The following is a 22,728-nucleotide window of genomic DNA, read 5'->3' on the forward strand; positions in this document are numbered from 1 at the left end:
AGGAAAGTATTTGGTCAAAAATTAATCACACTTTTACCTGGGCTTAGCCTAAATTATGTATGAGGAAATAACATTAACATTTACTGGGTATCTACTGTGTGTAAGGCATTTACACATGTTATGTTATCTTACTTAATCCTCACAAAACTCAATAATAGAAATACTCCTCCGGAGGAGGAAATGGTGACTCAGAAGTGCAGCGACTTGCCTAAGGTCATACAAGAAAACAGGATACATCATTCACTTGTTATGAAAAGAAATCTCACTATGGGTAATAACCTGACTGGCAGTTTTTCCTTACAACATATAATTTTCTCTCCAAGGTTCTATTTTAAATTATATAATCACATTACTAGAGAGTCTCAAATGTTTACCTCTAAATGTTAATTAAAAGCACTCAAATCATGTAGCTCCAAATTGTTTCAAAATAAATTCTGTTAAAGTAGTACATTTCTTAGTCATTTTGTGGCTTACTGCACTTCCGGAACCAACTATTGATAAACTTCCTCTTTTTCTACAGAAACCATTTCAGTTTGCTAAAGGACCATTTTTAATCTGAACTGAACCACCCCTTTTGCTTTCTTAGCCAAATGACCAAAATGTCCAGTTAGAACAAGAATTCAGCATTCTGCAAAACAAGTTAACAGCTGAGGTAAGACAATTTTCACACTGGTAATCTGGTTTGATCTTTGCTTTATACAGAATTTATTTTTAAAACTAAAATTTCATTATTATTTTAAACTTAAAGTCTGAGAGTCTAAAGATGTCTATAACAGGTATTGTGGTTTTGTTGCATGGAATTTTAAAAATTCAGTGTTGAAAAAAAAATTTTCACCTAGGTTTCTATAATGTTAACCCTTTAAAGTTTATTGATTCACTATGTTTGTTGACCTTAGCTCTGTAATTAAAAGAAATAAATCTATAGCCACGACAGAAAACGCTAAGGGTTGGAAATAAAACTAGAATTCATGGGGATATGACTGAATTTACAACCCCAAAATACCAATTGCTAAAAGTTCTGATTTGCTGTCTATAAAATTCTCCTGTATATAAGCATAATCCACAGACCTAAATTAGTTTTACTTTTTAAACCCCTTTAGTTTCCATGGTAAGAATGGTCACCTTCGCCTAATTAAAAAAAAAAAACCCAAAGGTGATTAGATGAGATATTCAATTATCATCATATATGCTTTATTTTTCACACAAATAGAATTTTAAATTTAAGTAATAATGATGACATGAAAATATTATCCTTCATTTTTACAACTAAGAGAAAACTGCTATGATAAAATGTGTATATATATACTCATATCATCTACATATTTATGTCATGTATTATAATCTGAGTCTTTGGTAAACAGTGTAAAATAGATATAGAAAAAAATACCCACAGAATAGAAAGTTGTTAATATGGAGAAAAGATGCTTATTCTGTAAGTAAGCTGGACAATTACAAAGTGAATATCCTCCAAAATAAAAACTGCAAAGAGTTTACATAGACTTGTAATATAACAGTTATAAAGTGGGTGGTGATATCCTATTTCAACATTTCATTAAATACTTACGACTTTCCCTCATATAAGTCCACTTTGGATTTCTTCTAAGTAACTACTACAGAAGTTAAAAAAATAAAGATTTGTATCTCTTTTTTTTGGCAAGACTTGTCTATATATATACATATATTTTAAAATTAATTAATTAATTAATTAATTTTTGGCTGCACTGGGTCTTTGTTGCTGCGTGCAGGCTTTCTCTAGTTGTGGCGAGCAGGGGCTACTCTTCGTTGCAGTGCTCGGACTTCTCATTGCGGTGGCTTCTCTTGTTGCGGAGCACAGGCTCTAGGCATGTGGGCTTCAGTAGTTGTGACACGCAGGCTCAGTATTTGTGGCATGTGGGCTCAGTATTTGTGGCTCACAGGCTCTAGAGTGCAGGCTCAGTAGTTGCGGCGCACGGGCTTAGCTGCTCCGCAGCATGTGGCATCTTCCCGGACCAGGGCTCAAACCCGTGTCCCCTGCACTGGCAGGCGGATTCTTAACCACTGCACCAGGGACGTCCTGTCTATATATTTTTAAAGGGTCAGTCTCAAATGTAGAGTTTAATAGTGCTTGTGTTTTTCAACTAATGCCTATATAATTCTACTCAGAAGGAAATTATGAATTCTGAATAAGTCTGAAATTGTTAAATATAAATCTGATGCCTATCAATGTCCAATCTTTAAAAATCACCTCAAATATGACAGCTTATAGGCTAACCATTCAAAACTCCCAGAGCTGTTTTCATAGTCACAGGACTAAAATGGTTTCCTGGTAGTTCTTGTCCAACCTTTTATACAAGACTAACTCCAAAAGTTACTAACATATCTGTTCCCAGAGAGCTCACATCTCCTCCCCTCATAAAGCATTCCTATTTCATAATTTTACTATGAATGTAACAGAAGGAAAGAGCTCTAGTACAGGACTGACTGGTTTCTGCCACTGTTTAGAGCTGTGACACTTTGGCAAGTTACCCAACTTCTCTGTGCCTCAGCTTTATCTGTAAGATGATGATAACATCACCTTGCTCATTAAAATAGGATGGTGCTGAACATTTGGCATGTACTCAGTAAATGGTAGCTATTACTATTGATAAAAAATAATCATCAAATAATTCCTATCATAGTTCAAAGTTAATTTCCCTTTCTGCCTTTCCTCAAGATATGGAACTGCTGTGTTCTTCCTTCTCTGGTTTTATAACATTACTAGTTGGAGATACAATAAAATTTAGGTACACTATATTTTAATCTATTATAACATTATATCAAAGTAACCGAAATTCAAATGATATTTTTGATACTGCTACCTACACTTGCCTTGTCTAGGATATGCTATCCAAATCTCCTTGATTCCCCTTAAAAGACAACGACATCTCTCTTATCATATCCAACTTAGCATCAATTTTAAATGCTAAATCCTTTATGTACTTATGCATTATATCTATGAGAACATGTCTAATATATGGGGACTCCTACTTCACTATAACTGCCTTTAAAATGCTTAGTTAAAACAGCTGATTTTTTTCTTTTTAAAAAATGTTCTAGACCAAAATCACAGACTTAAACCTCAAAGTCCAAAACTAAAATAATGAGCAAAATACTGCCGTGTAAAAGTAGACAAATTCAGGGTTTCCCTGAGCAGCAGACTAAGGGATTTCTAGAAAAATGCTATATAGATTGTGCATAGGTTATTTAGAGTAATTAACAAGTATGCTTCTGGGTAGTGCCAGGAAAAAAAGGGAGGTGGGGAATCTTAAGGATACTTAGAACAGATAGGAGAGCCTGAAATGAAAGGTAAGTGAGTTTGAGAAGGTGGGTGATTTAAGTCCTATCCTCCATTTTGGGAAGATCATTCCTCTTTGCTGGTTCCCTGTATCCGCAAAGACGGAGAGCAGCATTTTGTGGTTCCTTCTTTCTTCTACTTCAATCTTCTCCCCCAACGTCTAATTTTGTTCACTTTAACCTTCCACCCTAACTTCTTGCTAAATGCATAATCACTATTTATTCTTCAGCTTTTTTATTAACTTTTCTTCAATACCTTCTCTAATCCATTTACCTTCCCCTTTTCCATGTATTTGCTGCTTACTCTAAGTTTTGCTTTATTTTTCTCCTTTGTGTTATTTTGTATTTCTTTGTATTCCTTTTTCATTTCATTTAATCCAATATTTTCTCCTCCTTTTTACTCCCTTGCCCCATATGGTTCTTTCTTTCTACCCTCTTTCCCTGCAGAAGCAATGTTGGTATTTCAGGTATACATGGCTTATATATATATTTAAAATACATATGTTAAATAACTTTCTGCATTGGTAATAACACTGGCCTCACTGTCTCTGAACTAGAAAAAAAAAGCCAGTTTCTTCACTATTATACCCCCTATTTATTCTTTTTTAAAATCCTGTTCCTTTTTTCTGGACTATTCTGAATTGCTGTAGTAGAATTCTAAGACATTCTAGTATTCTGACGTAGCAGACCCTAGGAGGTTAGATAGCTAACTGAGGAGTTGGAGAAAGGAGTAGGATAGGTAAAAAATAGAATTTGGTTTTAATATTGCTGTAACCCTTAAATGACAAGTGGCAAATCTCATACACTGAAGGTCTACGACGTTCCTATTGACAAAAGAGGCTATGAACCTATCAAAATTGATCTTACAGACTAAACTGGTCTGATAATTATATTCCTATTTGGGTTCTTTCCTTCTTTAATGCCTTTTTCAGCTAACTGAAAAAAGGAACTGTGTGGGTTTTAAAAAAAATTTAAGAAAAGTCACAAAAGAAGAAACACTTTTTTGGCGAAGACCATTCATGGCCTATGTTTTCTGTTGCTTTGGATGGCATTTTTTGAAAACTAAAGTGAAACTCTAAAGAATAACACTTTCCAATGAGGCCTTTTTTGGGGGAAGGGGTAATCTGTAAGAATAGGAGGTAGGAACTGCATGGATGATAACCAACTAGAGATGATTTAAATTCCCATATTTATGCCGAAAGTTTCAATTTTTTTCCTTATTAAACCTTTTGCAAAGTTGATATAAAGCATAATTTAATAACTCAGATTTTACCTTCTCTGCTTACATTCTGGTAGAAGTATTAATAAACTGAAAAACTGACATGGAAAAGAACCAAGAAGCCCAATATAGGTTAAGCGTTTACTGAGCTGCTGACACATACAGCAGCACTCTGCTGTAAAGGAATCAAAATATAAAGACATGAGGCAGCTTGGGGGTGGCAGAATAGAGCATATGCTTTGGAATCAGATGGTCCTGGGTATAAATTCCCAGTCTGCCACTAATAATGACATAACATTCGGCAAATTGCTTAAAGCATTTGAATTTCTCTCTTTATCTATAAATCAAGGATTACTCCATCTTTCTCAGAGTTATTTAAAGGTTAAATGAAATGAAGTATGGAAAACACCTGAGACGGTGCAACACATAGGAGGTTCCAGATAAGGAATTTTCTTTGTTTCTTTCTGCCTTCTTCAAGGTTCTTTAAAATCTTGTTTGAGGGGGTGGGGATAATAAAAAGAAAATGTGAAAAGTAATTTAAAAAACACAATTATTTAAGAGAAAAGAAGTGTGAGTGAGGTACATACATGAAGAATTATCTAAGGAACTATAAAGATAACAAGAACTTCGGGGATTCAGGGAATGGCTGAGCTCTTTGGGCTGTGGTCAGTCACAGAGAATTTGGTCTAAGAAGGGAATTTAAGCTGAGGTCTGACAGACGAGGACAGGTTCAGTTAGGCAGCCAGAGGGGGAAGAAGAGGCTGGGTTTGGAAGAAAGAACACACTCTCAGAGGGTGAAAAATAGCATAATGAAAAGTGTCTGTTTAGTAAAAAAAAAAAAAAAAGTGTGTGTTTAGGAAGTATGTAAGATAAGGAATGAGAAGTTTCAGTCATGAGATATGAATCTGGACTGGTAATCTTGAGCCAGGTGGAAGAAAATTCAGTTTAGAATTTTTATCTTGACAGCAATGGGGAACTGTCGAGCAAGGGAACAGTGACCCGATCACACACGCTTGCAAGAAGACTAATCCATCAGCAGCGTGCAGGGGGCTTAAAGGAGAAATACTTTAAAATTTAGGCTTTAAGTATTACAGAGAAAATAAAGAAAAAAATTACGTCTTTTTTTCTACTGTGTACCGAGTGGCAGAGGAGTAAGCAATGAAAACTACTCAAATATACTGAAAAATCTATTTGCAAAACTTGAGGGAGTTCTTCTTCTATTACTGTATCTTGCACAGACCATCAAATCTCTCTCAGATTGCCTAAAAATCAGAGAAAAACTATAGTTTCAAATCATACAGACCAGGGTCTAAAACCCTGAGATTTTCCTTTCCCTAATGTTAAGAAATAACCAAATAGTTACCATTGTGTTTAATGATGTGCAAAACAAGTATATTACACACGGAGCTGAAAAGCATCCTCACTTGACAGATAAGGCGTTTGAGAACAGGAGAGATTAAGTGACTAGTTCTCATGGTTAGATAGGTAGTTAGGTGGTAGAAGTAGAACTGGAACTTAAAACTCTTCAAGTTTTAGCATCTGCCACATCCCACAAACTTATAGACGTGCCTTCTTTTCTTAGGTCCTTTATGTTGTTCCCCTGGCTGGAATATTTTATTTGCTTAATTAATTCTTACAGACCTTTCAAGATTCAGTTCAAGTTTTACTTCTCTGAGAAACCTTCCCTGAAGCCCTCCCAGGCTAGCTTAGTTCCTCTGTGCATCTTCTGCAAACCTTTGTGAGAAAACTTATCAAATTATATTTATTTATTTATTGTTTCTACCAATAGAAACTTAAAAAAAAATTTCGGGGGTATCTCCTAAACCAGAACAGGGCCTGACACAATGGTGGTGTTCATCAATTAATAAGTGAAGGCAGCAGCAAGACTGCTTACTCAGCCAGATTCAAAGAGCACTTGAGGATTCTGAGCCTAGGACGATGGGTTGAATCGAATCCTTTAAAAATATGAGGTCCTAATATAAAGACACTGTGCTGGACACTGATGCTGCTGCAAAGATTATTTAATACAATAGATTCTGTGCGTGAGAAACTCACAAAGGTAGTACCATTAACAAAAATAGAGAATTTAGGACGGGAGTCACTATCGAGATGAAGATGAATTCTGCTTTTAATATGTTCAATTTGCTGATAGTGATATATATAATGGAAATGTCCACCAAGAAGTCACACAGATGGAACAAGAATTAAGGAAATTTAGGCTGGATATACAGGTTTGGGAGTTAGAGCATAAAGGTAAGAGCTGAAACCTTACAGATTCAGGATTAAGAAAAGTAGTTAAGAGTGAGGACAGAGTACATATCAAGTTATCAAGTACCATATTTAGGACGCAAGAGAAAGACAGGAGCTAGTGAGATGAGCATGAAAGAAAGATGACTACGAAGAGCTACTCGAATAGCAGTGAAGGAGTAATCAACAGTGTCAAATGTCATCAAGAGAGGAGAAAAAGAGAAAGAAAAGACCACTGGATTAGGTAATAGACGGTTACTGGTGTCCTTCGAGGCAGCAGGATCAAAGCATTTCTAGCAGTAAACAGAGGAAAAAGTAGCATGCACATGGTACCAGCATATAGAGCCTATGCATTTGAGACGTACGACTGTGAAATGAAGGACTGTAATGTAGCAAACCTACAGGGGCAGCAGGGCCAAGTACAGATCTTATGAAAGAAGAGAGATCACTGCCTATGAATTCCAAATGTTATATGATAAATTAGAGTATATTTAAGAGTTGGTCACATTAGCCCATAGTGTATCAAGTCTAAATTAGGAAAGATAAGTACTTATCAAATACCTACCTACTTTATGCCAGATAGTAAATGATACCTAATTGTCCTTCTTTCTTTTATTATAAAACTACTGGTAAAGAGGAAACATTCTGAAATGGATCCCAAATATTTCACCATAATTTTGTTTTGTGGACATCTGAACGATACTTGTTTCTCAGAGACAGAAGCAGCTACAACAGAGAAGCAACCACAGTCTCCTATATTTAGAACATCAAGGTCATACGTCTCAGCTAATTCTCAAAGCACAACAGAGAATCCTTTGGGTCAACCAACACAATTCAACAACCTTTCTTCTGGACAACCAATAACAACTGCCGAAGTTGCTGCTGGACAACCAACACCAGCTGTCAATGTGTCCTCTGGGAAACCAGCAACACATACTTCTGCTGGACAACCACTTGCCTATAATGTCACCAGACAACCAATACCAATGGCCAACACCTCCTCCCAAGGGACAGCACTACCTGTGTTCACCTCTGCCAGACAACGATCAACACCTGCCCATTCTTCTACCAGACAACCACCAGCATCTGTCTGTACTCCCACTCAACAACCATCATCTATCCACACCTCCTCTAGAAAATCAATACCACCAACTGCTCATAATCTATCCATACAACCAACACCAACTGTCAGAAGTTCACCTAGGAGTACACCAGGATTCAACCTAGAAACTACCACTAGAAACAAGAGCCCACAGAAAACCAATTCTAATTCAACAGTGGCCATATTAATTGGTTTAGTTCTGACTGCTATGGTGGTAGCTATAATCATGATTGTATTGCGGAAATGCTTGCGAAAACCAGTGTTACATGATCAAAATTGGGCAGGTAGGTCTCCATTTGCTGATGGTGAAACCCCTGACGTATTTCTGGATAACATTAGAGAAAATGAAGTGTTTCCAAAACGTACATCAATTGTTTCACTTAGGGCCTGGAAACCAAGCAAAAGCACACTTTTAGCAGATGACTTAGAAATTAAGTTGTTTGAATCAAATGAAAACATTGAAGATTCTAACACTCCCAAAACAGAGAAAATAAAAGATCAAGCAAATGGCACATCAGAAGACAGTGCTGACGGATCAACAATTGGCACTGCTGTTTCCTCTTCAGATGATGCAGATCCGCCTCCACCGCCTCCTCCCCCTCTTGATTTGGAAGGACAGGCGAGTAACCAATCTGACAGACCCACAGTGACAACTGTATCTCCTCTTCCAAATGATTCCACCAATCTCCCACCACCTCTGGACTGCCCCAATCACGTCTGTGAAGATCATGATTCTGAGTTCAAACAGTCATTTCCACCTCCCCCTGACTCAGTTAACTTGACCCTGCCTCCAGGAGATTTTATGAAAAACCAGGAGATCCAGTGTCAGCAGTTCCCTAGTCCTCCTGACTTTGATCAAAATCTCAATGAATCCCTGCCACCCCCACCTGCAGAGCTGTTATAACTACTACTCGCTTTTTAGCTGATTTTCTATTCTTCTCAAAGGACTCCAATCTTTTGTTTTTCTTCATGTGATGAAATACATTAAATGGCAATTGGTAGCCACTTTTGATTTTTATTCAGGAACTACCTGAAATCTGCTCAAAGTCTATGTGCATAGGTGGAACTTTAAAAAAAAAAATTATATAACAGTGGTCTATTTACTGGCTATAGGCCCTAACTTTAATGTACGGTACGTTTTACATATGTGGATGGTATGTGTATCAATAACTTAGCCATTTTGGAAACAAGCAATCTACATATGCTTATTATTACCCAATAGATATTTTTTTTTCCTGAAAAGCTGTGTATAAAGTTACCTTGAATAAATAAAATTTTATTTTTCCATTTCAAAGTTTGAGGGAGTGTGTGTGTGAGAGAATTTAAATATATACTCCAAGTTTTAAACAAAACTGTAAGTTTTAAATTAATACCTCGGGTATTAAATAAATATTCCAAGTGTGTAGGGATGAGAGATTAAAATGCATGTCTATTTGAGAATAAATTTCCTTTTAGCTCTCATTGGAAACTGTCAGACAAACATATTAAAGCATCAAATTGAGGGGCTGAGTTGGGGACATTTACTCTGAAAAAAATACGAGCACATACCATAAAACGTAGACATTTTTCTTATCTTGTTGGGGGAACAGAAGTTTTAGAACTAACCACTTTAAAAAGTTTCTTCTTCTTTTTTTTTGGCTGTGCTGCACAGCTTGCGGAATCTTAGTTCCATGACCAGGGATTGAACCCGGGCCCTCAGCAGTGAAAGTGTGGAGTCCTAACCATTGGACTGCCAGGGAATTCCCAAAGTTTCTTTATATGCCTCAAGCACCCCCAAAAATGAAATCTTATAAAAGAAAAACAAACAAAAAAAAACCCCCAAAACACACCAAACCTCTATGGCTTCATTCCAAATTCGGATGACTTTTTTCAGAAAAAAAGGATTGTATCAAAATACAGATGGTTCTCAACTTTAAAAAACTCTTTTAACTACCTTTCTTACACAGAATTTCATCTTTTATTCATTACCTGACAAGTGATAAATCTGAGTTATCAGAGTAGGGGCGGGCCCAATCTTTGTCAAAGTTAAGACAGAGAGAGTCCACTGGCTGATCCTTGTGGAGATGCCAGCCCATGCCTGCAGAAGTGCTCCTCTGCCCAAAAGCGCACATTCTCCCGCCTTACCCCACCCGAACTCGGGGGACAGTCACTTAGAATGAAAGACGGAGGCCATAGTGGTAACCTACCCTTGGAGAACCTCTCATAGCTCTGGGATTTTTCAGAATAAAATATAGTATTTACTGGCAGCACTGGTGTTCAAGAAACCAATAAAGCTCCACCTTAATAAAAACTAGCAGGCTTTTGGACACCGAAATTTTATATACAATGTTTCTCTTTAAATCCTTTAAAGAGTACCTTACTGACTCTTAAACAACTTTTTATCTGCAGACACACTTCCTTTGCACTTCTTATTTTTCTTGAATAAGCATGATGTTTATTGTCATATTACATTGGTTTTCCTCTGTCTTCCACATTAAAAAGTTCTTTCATGTATTTTTCAAACTTACCATTTTTGAGGTTAATTTATTTAGCAGCAATTAGGAGGTTAAGAATTTCTGCTTATTCGTTTGAATTTTAAGTATTCTAGTTAGGGTAAATAAAGTATAAAGTTTTTATATTTGGTCAAGACTTTGACATGCCTTAAATCACCATAACCTTTCTTGCTTTACATATAGGATTGTTACCTAACGGGCTCTTTCCATACTTTTGCTCTTCTTTTTCATCACGTTCTTTTCCTGACCTCTTGAAGGAGCAGTATTGGGAAATACCAACCCTCATAGACAAATCAAAGAGCTGATGACCTGGTCATAGTCGTGTCTGATTTCTTCAAACACTACAGAGGCAGCTTTTCTCCTTCTGTTCTTTGTACAACGGAAGAAGACTCCTGTCAGCAGCTGCTTTTTGTTTTTTAAGAAATTCTCTGCCGGGGGAAAGTAATTCCTATTTACTGAATGCAATTTTCCCCACTGAGGTCAGTGGAAGCTGAGCAGCCAAACAGCGGCAATCCTTTGCCTAATCAGCAGAAAGAAACGCAAGCTAAAGAAACACAGGAGAAAAGAAAACGCTGGAACAAAGAAAAACCTACAGAAAAGACTAAAGAAGCAGGATTCAGAAGAGAAAGTTTATTTCATGACTACGGCAAAAGGACAAGGCACAGGGGAATAAAAGGTAGACTGAACTACATACTACACAGCAGTGGTGCTCCTACCAGATCCCATTAACCAGATTCAGAACAACCCTCAAGACCATCTAGTTCAGCTCCTTTTATTTGTTAAATGCTGAGAAAACAGGCCCAGAGAGAGTAAGTGACTTGCTTAGAAGTGGTAGTGAAAGCTGAGTTTGTTACCCGACTCCTGGTTCAGCATTCTTTTCACTAACATAGGACCAAAGAGCACCTACCTCACACATTGCAACATACATTTATCACACATGTATTCCATTTGGTGTTGGTGGTGGGCAACACAATGAATTAGATGAGAGTGACTCTAATTGTTGTTATTACCTAGTTCTGAACAAAAAGTGAAGTAGCAAAATATATGGGCACCTATAAGTAAAACACTGCGATATTAGTACATGATTAGACAGATCAATGGTACAGAATGGAAAGTCCAGAAACAGACTCAAATCTCAAATCAGTATGGGGACAACTGGATAGGTACTTGAAAAAGATGAAACTGGATTCATACTACATTAGAATAAACACCAAATAAATCAGAGATATAAATATAAAACATGAAATTATATAAAAAATAGAAGAAATATGAGTGAATTCCTTTATAATCTGAAAGTGGGATAAACCTTCCTAGTTGAGACTCAAAATCCAGAAGCATTAATTAAAAAAAAAAGGAAGTCCAATTACATAAAACTTTTAAATGTAAAACAAACACTATTAAAAAAGAAAAAAACATACCTTTGTCAAAAGACAAAGGACAAACTGGGGGGAAAATGTGCAACTTAAGACAAAGGGCTAATATCCCTAAAGTTTAAAAAACTTAAATACAGACTGTGGCGGGGGGGATACCCACAACACACTAGAAAAAAACATGCAAAACATATAAAAGATAGTCACAGAAGAAAAATTTAAATGATCCTTAAAAACATATATAAAGCATACAACTTTTCTTATAATAAGCAAGATGTATTTAAAATTGAACTGAGATACTATTACCCATCAGATGGAAATAAATCCAAAAGGGAGAGGCCACGACAGTGAGAAGGCTGCGTACCTCAAAAAAAAAAAAAAGAGTGGAGCAGAAGTTGTCATAAATCTGGTCTTATTTTATAAAGCCCCTAATGAAAGTTTTCCCTTTTACATTATTTCATGTAATTTAAAAACAATGTAAATTGTTTTCTCAGTAAGATAAAATGTGAAACGTTCTGAAGAAATCAACTAAAATTTATGCTATTATTATTATTATTTTTTTTTTTGCGGTACGCGGGCCTCTCACTATTGCGGCCTCTCCCGTTGCGGAGCACAGGCTTCCAACGCGCAGGCTCAGCGGCCATGGCTCACGGGCCCAGCCGCTCCGCGGCATGTGGGATCTTCCCGGACCGGGTCACAAACCCGTGTACCCTGCATTGGCAGGCAGACTCTCAACCACTGCGCCACCAGGGAAGCTGCTATGCTATTATTTTTAAAACATAAAATCAAATAAATGGTCATTCATATAGTACCAAAGATGTCTCTGGAGACAACAATATTCATATCCACTGACCAAAGTAATTTCATGAAGAAAAAAATCCTTAACCCAAAAGACATCAAATAAAATACATTTACTTTACTACATGAACTGATAATTAAAAGAATTAGATGCTCATTAAAAAATGCAGCCTCGTTTGTGCATAGCCTGGGTCAAACAATCCTTTGTATCAGAAAGATAAAAACAAAATAATCATATTTAAGTACTTATGTACTTCTCCAAAAGATGAACAGTTAGGTGGTTGATAAATGTGAAAACCTGATTGTATATAATAATCACCATATTTGGTGGGGGGGGTACATAAAAAAACCAAACAGATTGTCATATGTTATTTTAAAAAGTGATAAGACAATTGTACCATTTTAGAAAAAATAAAAAGGCAGAGTTAAAAAATAGTTAAACTAATATCTTAGAAAACCATCCACAAGGAAGGTCAAATTCATTTTCAACATTTTTCAATGTATAAAATGAATGAACAGTAGGCGCAATAAAAAGAACCACAGATTCTTCACGAGGTGAATGTTAAAATGTGGAGCCTAAGCTCAAATACACAGAAATGGGTAAAGGCCAGGTCTAATGTGCACGAGGTTTTCCATCCTACAGCAAATCTGAGATATATGGGTACACTCAACACTAAATTAAAAAAAAATTTCTTTTGGTCCATTCTGTTGCGTGTGCACCTCTTGCAATAAATTTGAGTCAGCACCAATGACAGCTCTGCAGTCCTCCTATGTGGTACTGATCAGGTGGTTGCAGAGCTTCAGCTCACAGCAACACAATGCAGCTGAGCAGGCAAGCACAGCCCACAGCCAGAAGCGGTTCCTACTTTCCAGAACAAGGCGACCTTTAAGCTTAAGTTTCCCGGAGAAAATGAGATGCTGATGTAGAAGACAACACTATGGTAAGCTGTTATTTAAATCAGTAAAAAATCGACTTCGGAATTTTTTTCTTTTTCCTTTTCTTAAGAGAAACTCAACGTTAGGATTGAATATATATTCAATAGCAAGTGCATGCACCAGAAATTTGCTGCAGTGTCAGTTGAGGGATTTCTTTCTAATATTCATTCACTTTGTAAATATACACATTGTTTTCCTTTAGAATCGGCACTGAAAAGAAATCACTTTATAAAATGTGAGATTTAAAGGTATGGTGTTGGTCAGATTTTTCAAGTGCCTTAAAATGTTTTGCAAGGATATATTTATCCTGAAAAGACAAAGATGCATTTCAAAGTATTGTCTTAATATCTAAATAAAATCTCATCCTACATACACATTGACTATTTTATTACTGCAGAGATCTGAAAAAAACCAAAAACCAAAAATAAAAATAAACAACCAAAACAGACACGACAGCCATTTTTTTCCCATCTGAGTAAGGAAGAATATTATCAGAAATAGTAATAGCTTAAGATTCCGACTCTTTATTTGCCGAGAATGCCATTTTATAATATCAACATTCTGGGAAGATAAATAAGAAAGACTATGGTAAAAGAAGGGAGAAAATAAATGAGAAAATGCAGAAGACAGTAGGGGGAGAGAGTCTCTATCACATAGCCCCAATTGAAGGATTAAGCATTTGGACTATAAATGAAGGGGAGCTTTGTTAGTTTAATCACTGGAACAATTATAAAAGAGCTCAACAACAACGAGGTTTATTGAAAATTTTGCCTAATGCTAACTGACCCATGCAGATGCCTAATTGTATTTGCATATTAAAAGAAGGGTGTATCTGTTTGTTTCCAGGCTTTGATGGAATATCAGATATTGAAAATGTCTCCCAGCCTGTTCATCCTTCTGTTTCTCACACCTGGTATTTTATGCATTTGCCCTCTCCAATGTATATGCACCGAGAGGCACAGGCATGTGGACTGTTCAGGCAGAAACTTGACTACATTACCATCTGGACTGCAAGAGAATATTATCCATTTAAATCTGTCTTATAACCACTTTACTGATCTGCATAACCAGTTAACCCAGTACACCAATCTGAGGACCCTGGACATTTCAAACAACAGGCTTGAAAGCTTGCCTGCTCAGTTACCTCGGTCCCTCTGGAACATGTCTGCTGCTAACAACAACATTAAACTGCTTGAAAAATCTGATACTGCTTATCAATGGAACCTTAAATATCTGGATGTTTCTAAGAATATGCTGGAAAAGGTTGTCCTCATTAAAAATACACTGAGAAGTCTTGAGGTTCTCAACCTCAGTAGTAACAAACTCTGGACAGTTCCAACCAACATGCCCTCCAAACTGCATACTGTGGACCTGTCTAACAATTCCTTGACACAAATCCTTCCAGGAACATTAATAAACCTGACAAATCTCACACATCTTTACCTGCACAACAATAAGTTCACATTCATTCCAGATCAAGCTTTTGACCAGCTCTTTCAGTTGCAAGAGATAACCCTTTACAATAACAGGTGGTCATGTGACCATAAACAAAACATTACTTACTTACTTAAGTGGATGATGGAAACAAAAGCCCATGTAATAGGGACTCCCTGTTCTAGCCAGATATCACCTTTGAAGGAACATAACACATATCCCACACCTTCTGGATTTACCTCAAGCTTGTTCACTGTAAGTGGGATGCAGACAGTGGACACCATTAACTCTCTGAGTATGGTAACTCAATCCAAAGTGACCAAAATACCCAAACAATATCGAACAAAGGAAACAACGTTTGGTGCCACTCTAAGCAAAGACACCACCTTTACTAGCACTGACAAGGCTTTTGTGCCCTATCCAGAAGATACATCCACAGAAACGATCAATTCACATGAAGCAGCAGCTGCAACTCTAACTATTCACCTCCAAGATGGAATGGTTACAAACACAAGCCTCACTAGCTCAACAAAACCATCCCCAACACCCATGACCCTAAGTATCACTAGTGGCATGCCAAATAATTTCTCTGAAATGCCTCAACAAAGCACAACCCTTAACTTACGGAGGGAAGAGACAACCACAAATGTACAGACTCGCTTACCTTCTTCTGTGGCAAGTGCTTGGAAAGTAAATGCTTCGTTTCTCTTAATGCTCAATGCTGTGGTCATGCTGGCTGGCTAAGGGTCTGCATTTTCTGAAATTAATGAAAGAACTCCTCCCTGATGTATAGTTGGGAAGATATGCCCCTATCTAACCAGTGACTCAAGCTATATTATGTATTCAAGAAAGCCAGTCTCACATTTCCGACTCTGATGTGAATGAAGCAACTCGTCCTAATGAAGAAGTGCACAATGTCTCGGTACTTGCTGCTACTTTACTGTCTTAATGAAGTAAAACTAATGAGTTTCTTTTTTTTAAATGAAATGTTTTCTTTTTAAGGCTTCAATTTACTGCACAAAATATAAAGCATCTCAACTTTAATATGTATTTTATGTATGTTTACACTGTCAAACATCTGGGAAAAAATAAAAGGTCTATGCTCATAACTGTGTCACTGGCTTTCTAGTCATACCAAGTTAATCTACTTGGTAGAATCAAAATGACTTAACCTTTTTTTGTTCTAGGGTACCTTGGTAAAGTCTTTATGGCAAATGTAATATTGGAGGTATCCAACAGTTCTGTCACCACATAAAGTAAAACTGTGGTTGCCTCCCTATGAATGGTTATGTCACATCATTATTTTGCACACAAGCCATGATTGTTTTAAATCTAAATGATGTCCTGCTTCTGAGGAACTCTTGGCTACTTTACAGATTATATAATGGACAAAAGCTCTTCAAAAAGCTAGAAGACACTAGGCTTTGCATTTTAATAAGTAAAGTTTAATGGCGTTGTTTTTTGTATTTAAGGGAAGTATTAAAAATGTAATAAAACTTTCAAGCTTAAAGACATGTTAAAATATTTAAAAAATTAAAAGCATCCTATGTGCAGGAGAGGGAAATTTATCTTTTGCACATTGGAAGTTAGAATCTGACTTACCTAAGTTAAAAATAAGATTAGTTCCAGGATAAAATCATGGGGGTCTAACAAACATGGGCAGTACTAAGGAAGGGAAGGAAAAGGAAAGGAGAAAGGGAAAGAAGGCTGGGATTCATCTGGTGCTACGACCAGGTGATGAACCCAATAAAAGAGACAATAGGAATACAGCTGGGCATGGGACAGATCTTGACACTCCAAACTGCACTGGGACTTCAACTAGAAGAAAACAGAATTTTCTACAAATATACAAGTAAGCCATCTTTTGAATCAGAGAAACACATAAGTAATAGCCAAGAGTCAGAAAAAGAGGCCCAGCAACACAGCTAGATTAAAATGCAAGACAGCATAACTGAAATGGGTGAGCCACAAATGAGGAATTTAATTTGTGAGACATAAGGAAGAATCTATTTCAAGCATTCTTAGAGTTGGTAAAAGACTACAGATAGAAATTTTTGGGCTCCTTCCTAAGGAATTTTAAAACTAAGATTTCTTTCCACATTTGGAAGCATTTCTATTCAGAGACAGAGAAAAGTAACAATCTTCTAATATGCTCTTTCTTTTTTCTTTCTTTAAGGGGCAGGCTTATGGAAAAATTACTTTTAAGCTTCAATGAAGCAGTTCCTCTCCTATACTGACTTAGTACAGTGACTCCTGAACATTTTTCTGCCCTGGCAAACCTAACTGGCTCACTATTGTCAGGAGGGAATCTCACCATGAAGAAAAGAAATTATATGAAATAGTCCCTAAATGATTTGAAAATGGGCAAGCTGTTTCTCCTCCCTCCCAATCAACAATCTAGTATCTTCACCATCAATGGTAGAGGCTAATTGCTTAGATATTTCCTAATCTACCACATACTTGCATCTTGTTTTAAAAATCCACACACAGAATTGCACAGAAAGTAGGTTTCTTAAAAGTAACTGTCTTTCACTCTGAGGGTGCCAAAAATTCAATGCTGTCTTAGAAATCCTATGAGGAAAAGTGACCAAAAAGTGAAATTTTGTATTATAGCATTAGCAGCACCTACACATTATGCCAATCTTACTGATGTGTCTGCAAAATGCAGAGAAAAAAATCAGTAAATTTACAACATATGTCAACCACACAGACTCTTAAGTCCTCAGAAAGAAGTATTATCTAGCCTTATAGTAATTACATACTTCCTTCTAAGGAAATTGTGTTCTTATCATTACTGATGGTGGAGGGAACAGTATAGTATTTGCCACTCAAACAAGAACTACCATATTATTGGGCTCCATAAACATTTCAAAATGTATTATCCTCAGTGTCTATCTCTCAAGCTCGTAAGTTATATATCCATCCATCCATACCTAAGGTTTGATTTCATTTTACAAGTAACTTTTGTTTCTCCCCAGTCAAGAGAATTCAAATAAGAGCACAAATACAAAAGCAAATGCAATAAGGGATAAAATAGCGGTGAAGGGTATTGTGCTCTGGTGCCAAATGTCCTAGGCCTAAATCCTGTCTCTGCTGCTTCTCAACTGCACAACCCTGGGCAAGTTACCAATGCCCTAAGTCATATGGGCTGGCAGAACTTATTCATAGTGGGTATTTTTTCCTGAGGAATAAATGGCATAATTCATATACAGTCTTATCACAGTGTCTTGGCTCCCCACATTCTACACACAGTAATTTTGCTGTTAGTATTATTATATGTGTGTGTCCAAACCCATGCTTTGAGAAATTCCCACATATGTAAACACCCAAGCGCCACACTCTAAGAGCAAGAAAATGAAATAGTGTATTTTTTGCTTCAGTCCCTGATCCTTCACCCTCCAGGATTCAGGTTCAGATGTTAGTGAGACGGAGACCCAGAAGAAAGTCAGAGAAACATTCTCTTATCACAGCAGAATGAGAAAATGTCTTCTATGCCTAACTTAAAAGATGACAAATATGTGCTATTCAATGATCTTCCATAACAACGTTCTGAAGCAACAGCAAATTCCTTTACACCAAAAATGTCACACAAAAGTCAGTTTAAAACCTTTATAAGATTATTCCTTATGAAATACATTGTAAGAACTAGATAAGGAATGATACCATGTACTGTAAATGTCATGCTTAAAAGTGAAAAATTATATTTCTATTAAAATCAGAATCAAAACAACAATGCCCATTACCATCAACCTTTTAAACATTATTCCAGAATAAAAAACAACAGACATAGGGCTTCCCTCGTGGCGCAGTGGTTGAGAGTCCACCTGCCGATGCAGGGGACACGGGTTCGTGCCCCGGTCCGGGAAGATCCCACATGCCACGGAGCGGCTGGGCCCGTGAGCCATGGCCGCTGAGCCTGCGCGTCCGGAGCCTGTGCTCCGCAACGGGAGAGGCCACAGCAGTGAGAGGCCCGCGTACCACACACACACACAAACAAATACTCAAAGAGAAAAACGTAAAGGAGATTGTTAATCAAATGCTCATAAAATTGATAAGAAAAATACTTAGATTTCCCAATGGATAAGTGGGTAAAGGACACAAACAGAATGTTTAAAAGATAGGAAGCATGGGGATTGATAAGTATATGGGAATATGGCAAACCACATAATAACTGAGAAATAAAAATAAAATGTGATACCACGCTTATTACTGAAACAGCAAGCAATTTTTTAAAAAGTAAAAAAAAAAAAAATCAATGCTGGGGAAGACGTTAGGAAATAGTCACATTCACATACTGGTACAATTCTTTGGGACAGCAATTGGCAATTGCGATGAGAAAATAGCTATTCTGAGTTGCTGCCTAAGCATTTTACAGAATGACAACCCTACACAGACCCAGAGTCTGGACATTTAGATAAGGACTCAAATTAGGATTACCACCAGAAGTTCCCACTTTGCTTTTCCTGGGGCACCTTTTAAAATAAGCACTTAGAGTCGAGCCTGTAAAAATTTAAGTGACTGTCATCCCAACCACCTTGCAAGACGTGCTTCCTACCCTGTACTGTATCTCTTGAACTGGGGAAGAGGACTGCTCTTCCCCCAGCTCACTGTGCACCCCCCCAGCCCCCGGCGACGTTTCTGGGATCTCTAAATAATAAATCTTGTGACTTTACTTCCTTTTTCTGAGTGTATTGAAACTGAGCCTTCAATCAAAATGACCCCAGGGGTTTTCACTTCTCCTGAAAATTGAGGGAGCTACTTGCCAACCCCGAGTGGGTGGCTTGTGCCTCCTCATTCAACAAGTCATAATCTGCATATCTTTAAATTAATATACCAATTAACGCAGGAGGGCAACACAGCAACGATCAAAAACCTAAAATATTTTAACCTTTAACCTAGTAAATTCTAGGTAAATACCAGAAAAACAGAATGCTAAATATCTACCATTAGGAAACTGGTCAAGTACGTGATGACCCATGGGCCAGAATATTACATGTCCAATACGAATATTTATGTAGAGGCTTTTTTTAAGTTTGAAAAGTGGAAAATGCATATACTAGAAAGATAAGCAAAAACTATAGGATATATAAACATGCATGTTATAGAACTATGTATAAAAACAACAAAAAAGATAAATATACCAAAATGCTAATATGTATACCAAGTGTGTTTTATCACCTGCTTTGTCTTTGAAAAATGCAAGAGATCTTAGAAAAGAACTATTGAAACAGCTGTCCAAGGGCTCTAGGCTGAGTAAGAAAATGAGATGATGCAAAATGAACTGTGAATAGGGAGGGGTGGTTAAGAAACTAGAGGGTATCATGGAATAAAGATCAGAGACAGAGATGCACGATCAGATTTCTTGGAAGCACATACTTATCATATTAGCTTACGTTAGCTCTACATGGTTAACTGCTGTCAGGATTGTTCTCCAACAAATCTAACCAGACAAGCTCTTTTCTCTCCTAATAACAAAGCAAATGAACAACAACAACAAAAACCCCTCCAAAAAACTTTCAATAATTTCCCATGTCTCAGAATAAAATCTAAATTCTCAATATGGCTTACTATATGATCGGGCCCTTGCCACCCTTTACAGTATCATCGTAAGATTTTCCAGCTCCCTCACACTGTATAGTTCAAACAAAACATCTTTCTGTCCCTGTAATTCACCATGCTCCCTCCTGCCATCAGGCTCTCAGAGATTCTTCACGTCCTCACCACTACACTCCTTTCCCTCTTCTTCCCCTGGCAAACCTTTATTCATCCTTTTTATCTCTGTGTAGATTATCACCTCCTGCTAGGAGGTCTTTTTTCAGGGCGGGGTGGGGAGAGGGGCCAGCTTGATTTGAATTTATTAAATAAAAGGATGAATTAATACAGATCAAAGATATGACTGGTGCGCTAACAATAACCTACTTAAGACAGACCAAGTCAAACCTCAAGTCTTTCTTATTCTAGAGCTTAAGTTTCTTCCAATAGGTCAAAGTCTTAGCTTCATAGTCCAGGGAAAAGAGATGAAAGAAAAGTTATGAATGAAGGGGATTTGGCTAGGCTGCTACTTGTCATATAAGAAGTTAGTTCTGGGCAGTGGGGAGTTACCTTTGGAACAATTTCAGAGAACAGTTAATTCTGATACCTGTGAACAATTTAGTACACGTAGATTGCTCAAGGGAAATCAAGGAAACAAAAAAAAAAAGCCACCTCAATGTGTTAATAATGTGTTAAGCAGATTAGTCTGCTCCACACTTTAAAAACTGTGATACATTGGGGCTTCCCTGGTGGCGCAGTGGTTGAGAGTCCGCCTGCCGATGCAGGGGACGCGGGTTCGTGCCCCGGTCTGGGAGGATCCCACATGCCACGGAGCGGCTGGGCCCGTGAGCCATGGCCGCTGAGCCTGCGCGTCCGGAGCCTGTGCTCCGCAACGGGAGAGGCCACAACAGTGAGAGGCCCGCGTACCGCAAAAAAACCAAACCAAAACAAAAAAACTGTGATACAAGTGAGGTTCTTAAGAAGCTCATGTTTTACGAAATGTCACTTTGGTTCAACGGCCCCAACTCTGTTAAACACGTTCAGGAACCAGTTGAGACATATGCCCAATACACCCATTTATCTTTTCAATAAACCATGGCCTGATATTCTGAATTTGTTGGAAGTTATTGATGAAATCTAAGTACAGAAATTAAACATACACACACAAACACACAATAAAAGCAGCAAAACTGTAGTTTTTTCTGATCAAAACAATTCGAAGAGTATTTAAAGTACACTGGGATTTAATAGAAAGAGCGTGAGATAAGACTGTCACCAAAAGCCTGTGTTGTTATCTTGGGTAAACGATTAAATGTGTCCTCTGGTAAAAACCTTGTTAAGAACACGTGTTCCACATGGGTATTTTAAAGAATAGTTAAAACATGTATATTAAAGCACTTTGTAGGTGCTACATAAATATTGTAAATATTACTCCTATGTCTTGTATAAGAGATTCTCGGTAATTAAAAAGATCAGAAATGGAGATAACTGAACCCATAGTGGTACATAATTCCCCATGTATCTGTCTTCTTTAGTTACACTTCAAATAACTAATTTACAAGGTTTGTTATTTATTTATTCCATGGAAAATATGATTTATCAGTAAAAAATTAGATATCTGAATATTTCAAATGGGTATCTCAAGGCCAAGTATCAAATAAATCTGATGAAATACTCAATACCAGGAAATGTAGTTCTTTACTTTGTGTTATTTTGTTGCCCATAGTCACAGCTCAAAAAAACAAAGTGAACACTTCTGGAAGGCTGAGGGAGTTCAAATGCCTGTCAAATGCTTGCCTCAACAGAAAATAAACTAAGATTTAATGGCTTTTCATCAAGAAAGAAAAGAACAAAACACCACTAAGGAAAAATAAAGATGCCATACACCACAAAAACCACTGGAAGGCCCTTCCTTGCCACCCAAAGCCTCAGTGACGACAACTGCACCTGAGACATTGTATAGTGTAAGAGTAACTGGCACACAGCCACACCCATTTACCAGTTCTATTACTTAGCATCAGATACTCAGCTGCATTTCCTCATACCAATGACAAATAAAGAAAGCCAATAAATGTTTAAAAATAATTTCATCTATCTACAGGCTCTAATATTTCCTCATGGTATGGCTTTTCTACAATGAGTAAATGAAATCTTTCTTGCTTAACAAAGTATACTTTGATGAAGTGTTATGAGTCTCTTGTCCTGACACTAAATCATAAAAAAAAAGCTGCAGGACATTAAATATAAACTTAGAAACACACTGTAAAGGCTAGTCTCTTTAAAACA

General features: G+C 37.1%; 3 protein-coding genes across 11 annotated transcripts in view; 2 read left to right on the plus strand and 1 right to left on the minus strand.

Annotated features, from left to right (window-relative positions):
• The window catches only part of NF1 (neurofibromin 1), a 245,310-nt gene that overhangs the window by 56,861 nt on the left and 165,721 nt on the right, over positions 1–22,728 (minus strand). The window lies entirely within an intron of this gene.
• Positions 561–9,169, plus strand: EVI2B (ecotropic viral integration site 2B). Its single transcript, XM_027130352.1, has 2 exons — positions 561–652; positions 7,414–9,169. Exon 2 carries the CDS (start codon positions 7,429–7,431, stop codon positions 8,782–8,784), a length of 1,356 nt encoding a protein of 451 aa, XP_026986153.1. The 5' UTR covers positions 561–652; positions 7,414–7,428; the 3' UTR covers positions 8,785–9,169.
• Positions 577–16,019, plus strand: OMG (oligodendrocyte myelin glycoprotein). The gene is made up of 2 exons (XM_027130353.1): positions 577–652; positions 14,323–16,019. Exon 2 carries the CDS (start codon positions 14,329–14,331, stop codon positions 15,652–15,654), a length of 1,326 nt encoding a protein of 441 aa, XP_026986154.1. The 5' UTR covers positions 577–652; positions 14,323–14,328; the 3' UTR covers positions 15,655–16,019.

This window comes from Aethalodelphis obliquidens, unplaced genomic scaffold, assembly GCF_003676395.1.
Source record: "Aethalodelphis obliquidens isolate GAN/ISIS:26980383/991018 unplaced genomic scaffold, ASM367639v1 scaffold38, whole genome shotgun sequence".
Classification (NCBI taxonomy): Eukaryota; Metazoa; Chordata; class Mammalia; order Artiodactyla; family Delphinidae; genus Aethalodelphis; species Aethalodelphis obliquidens.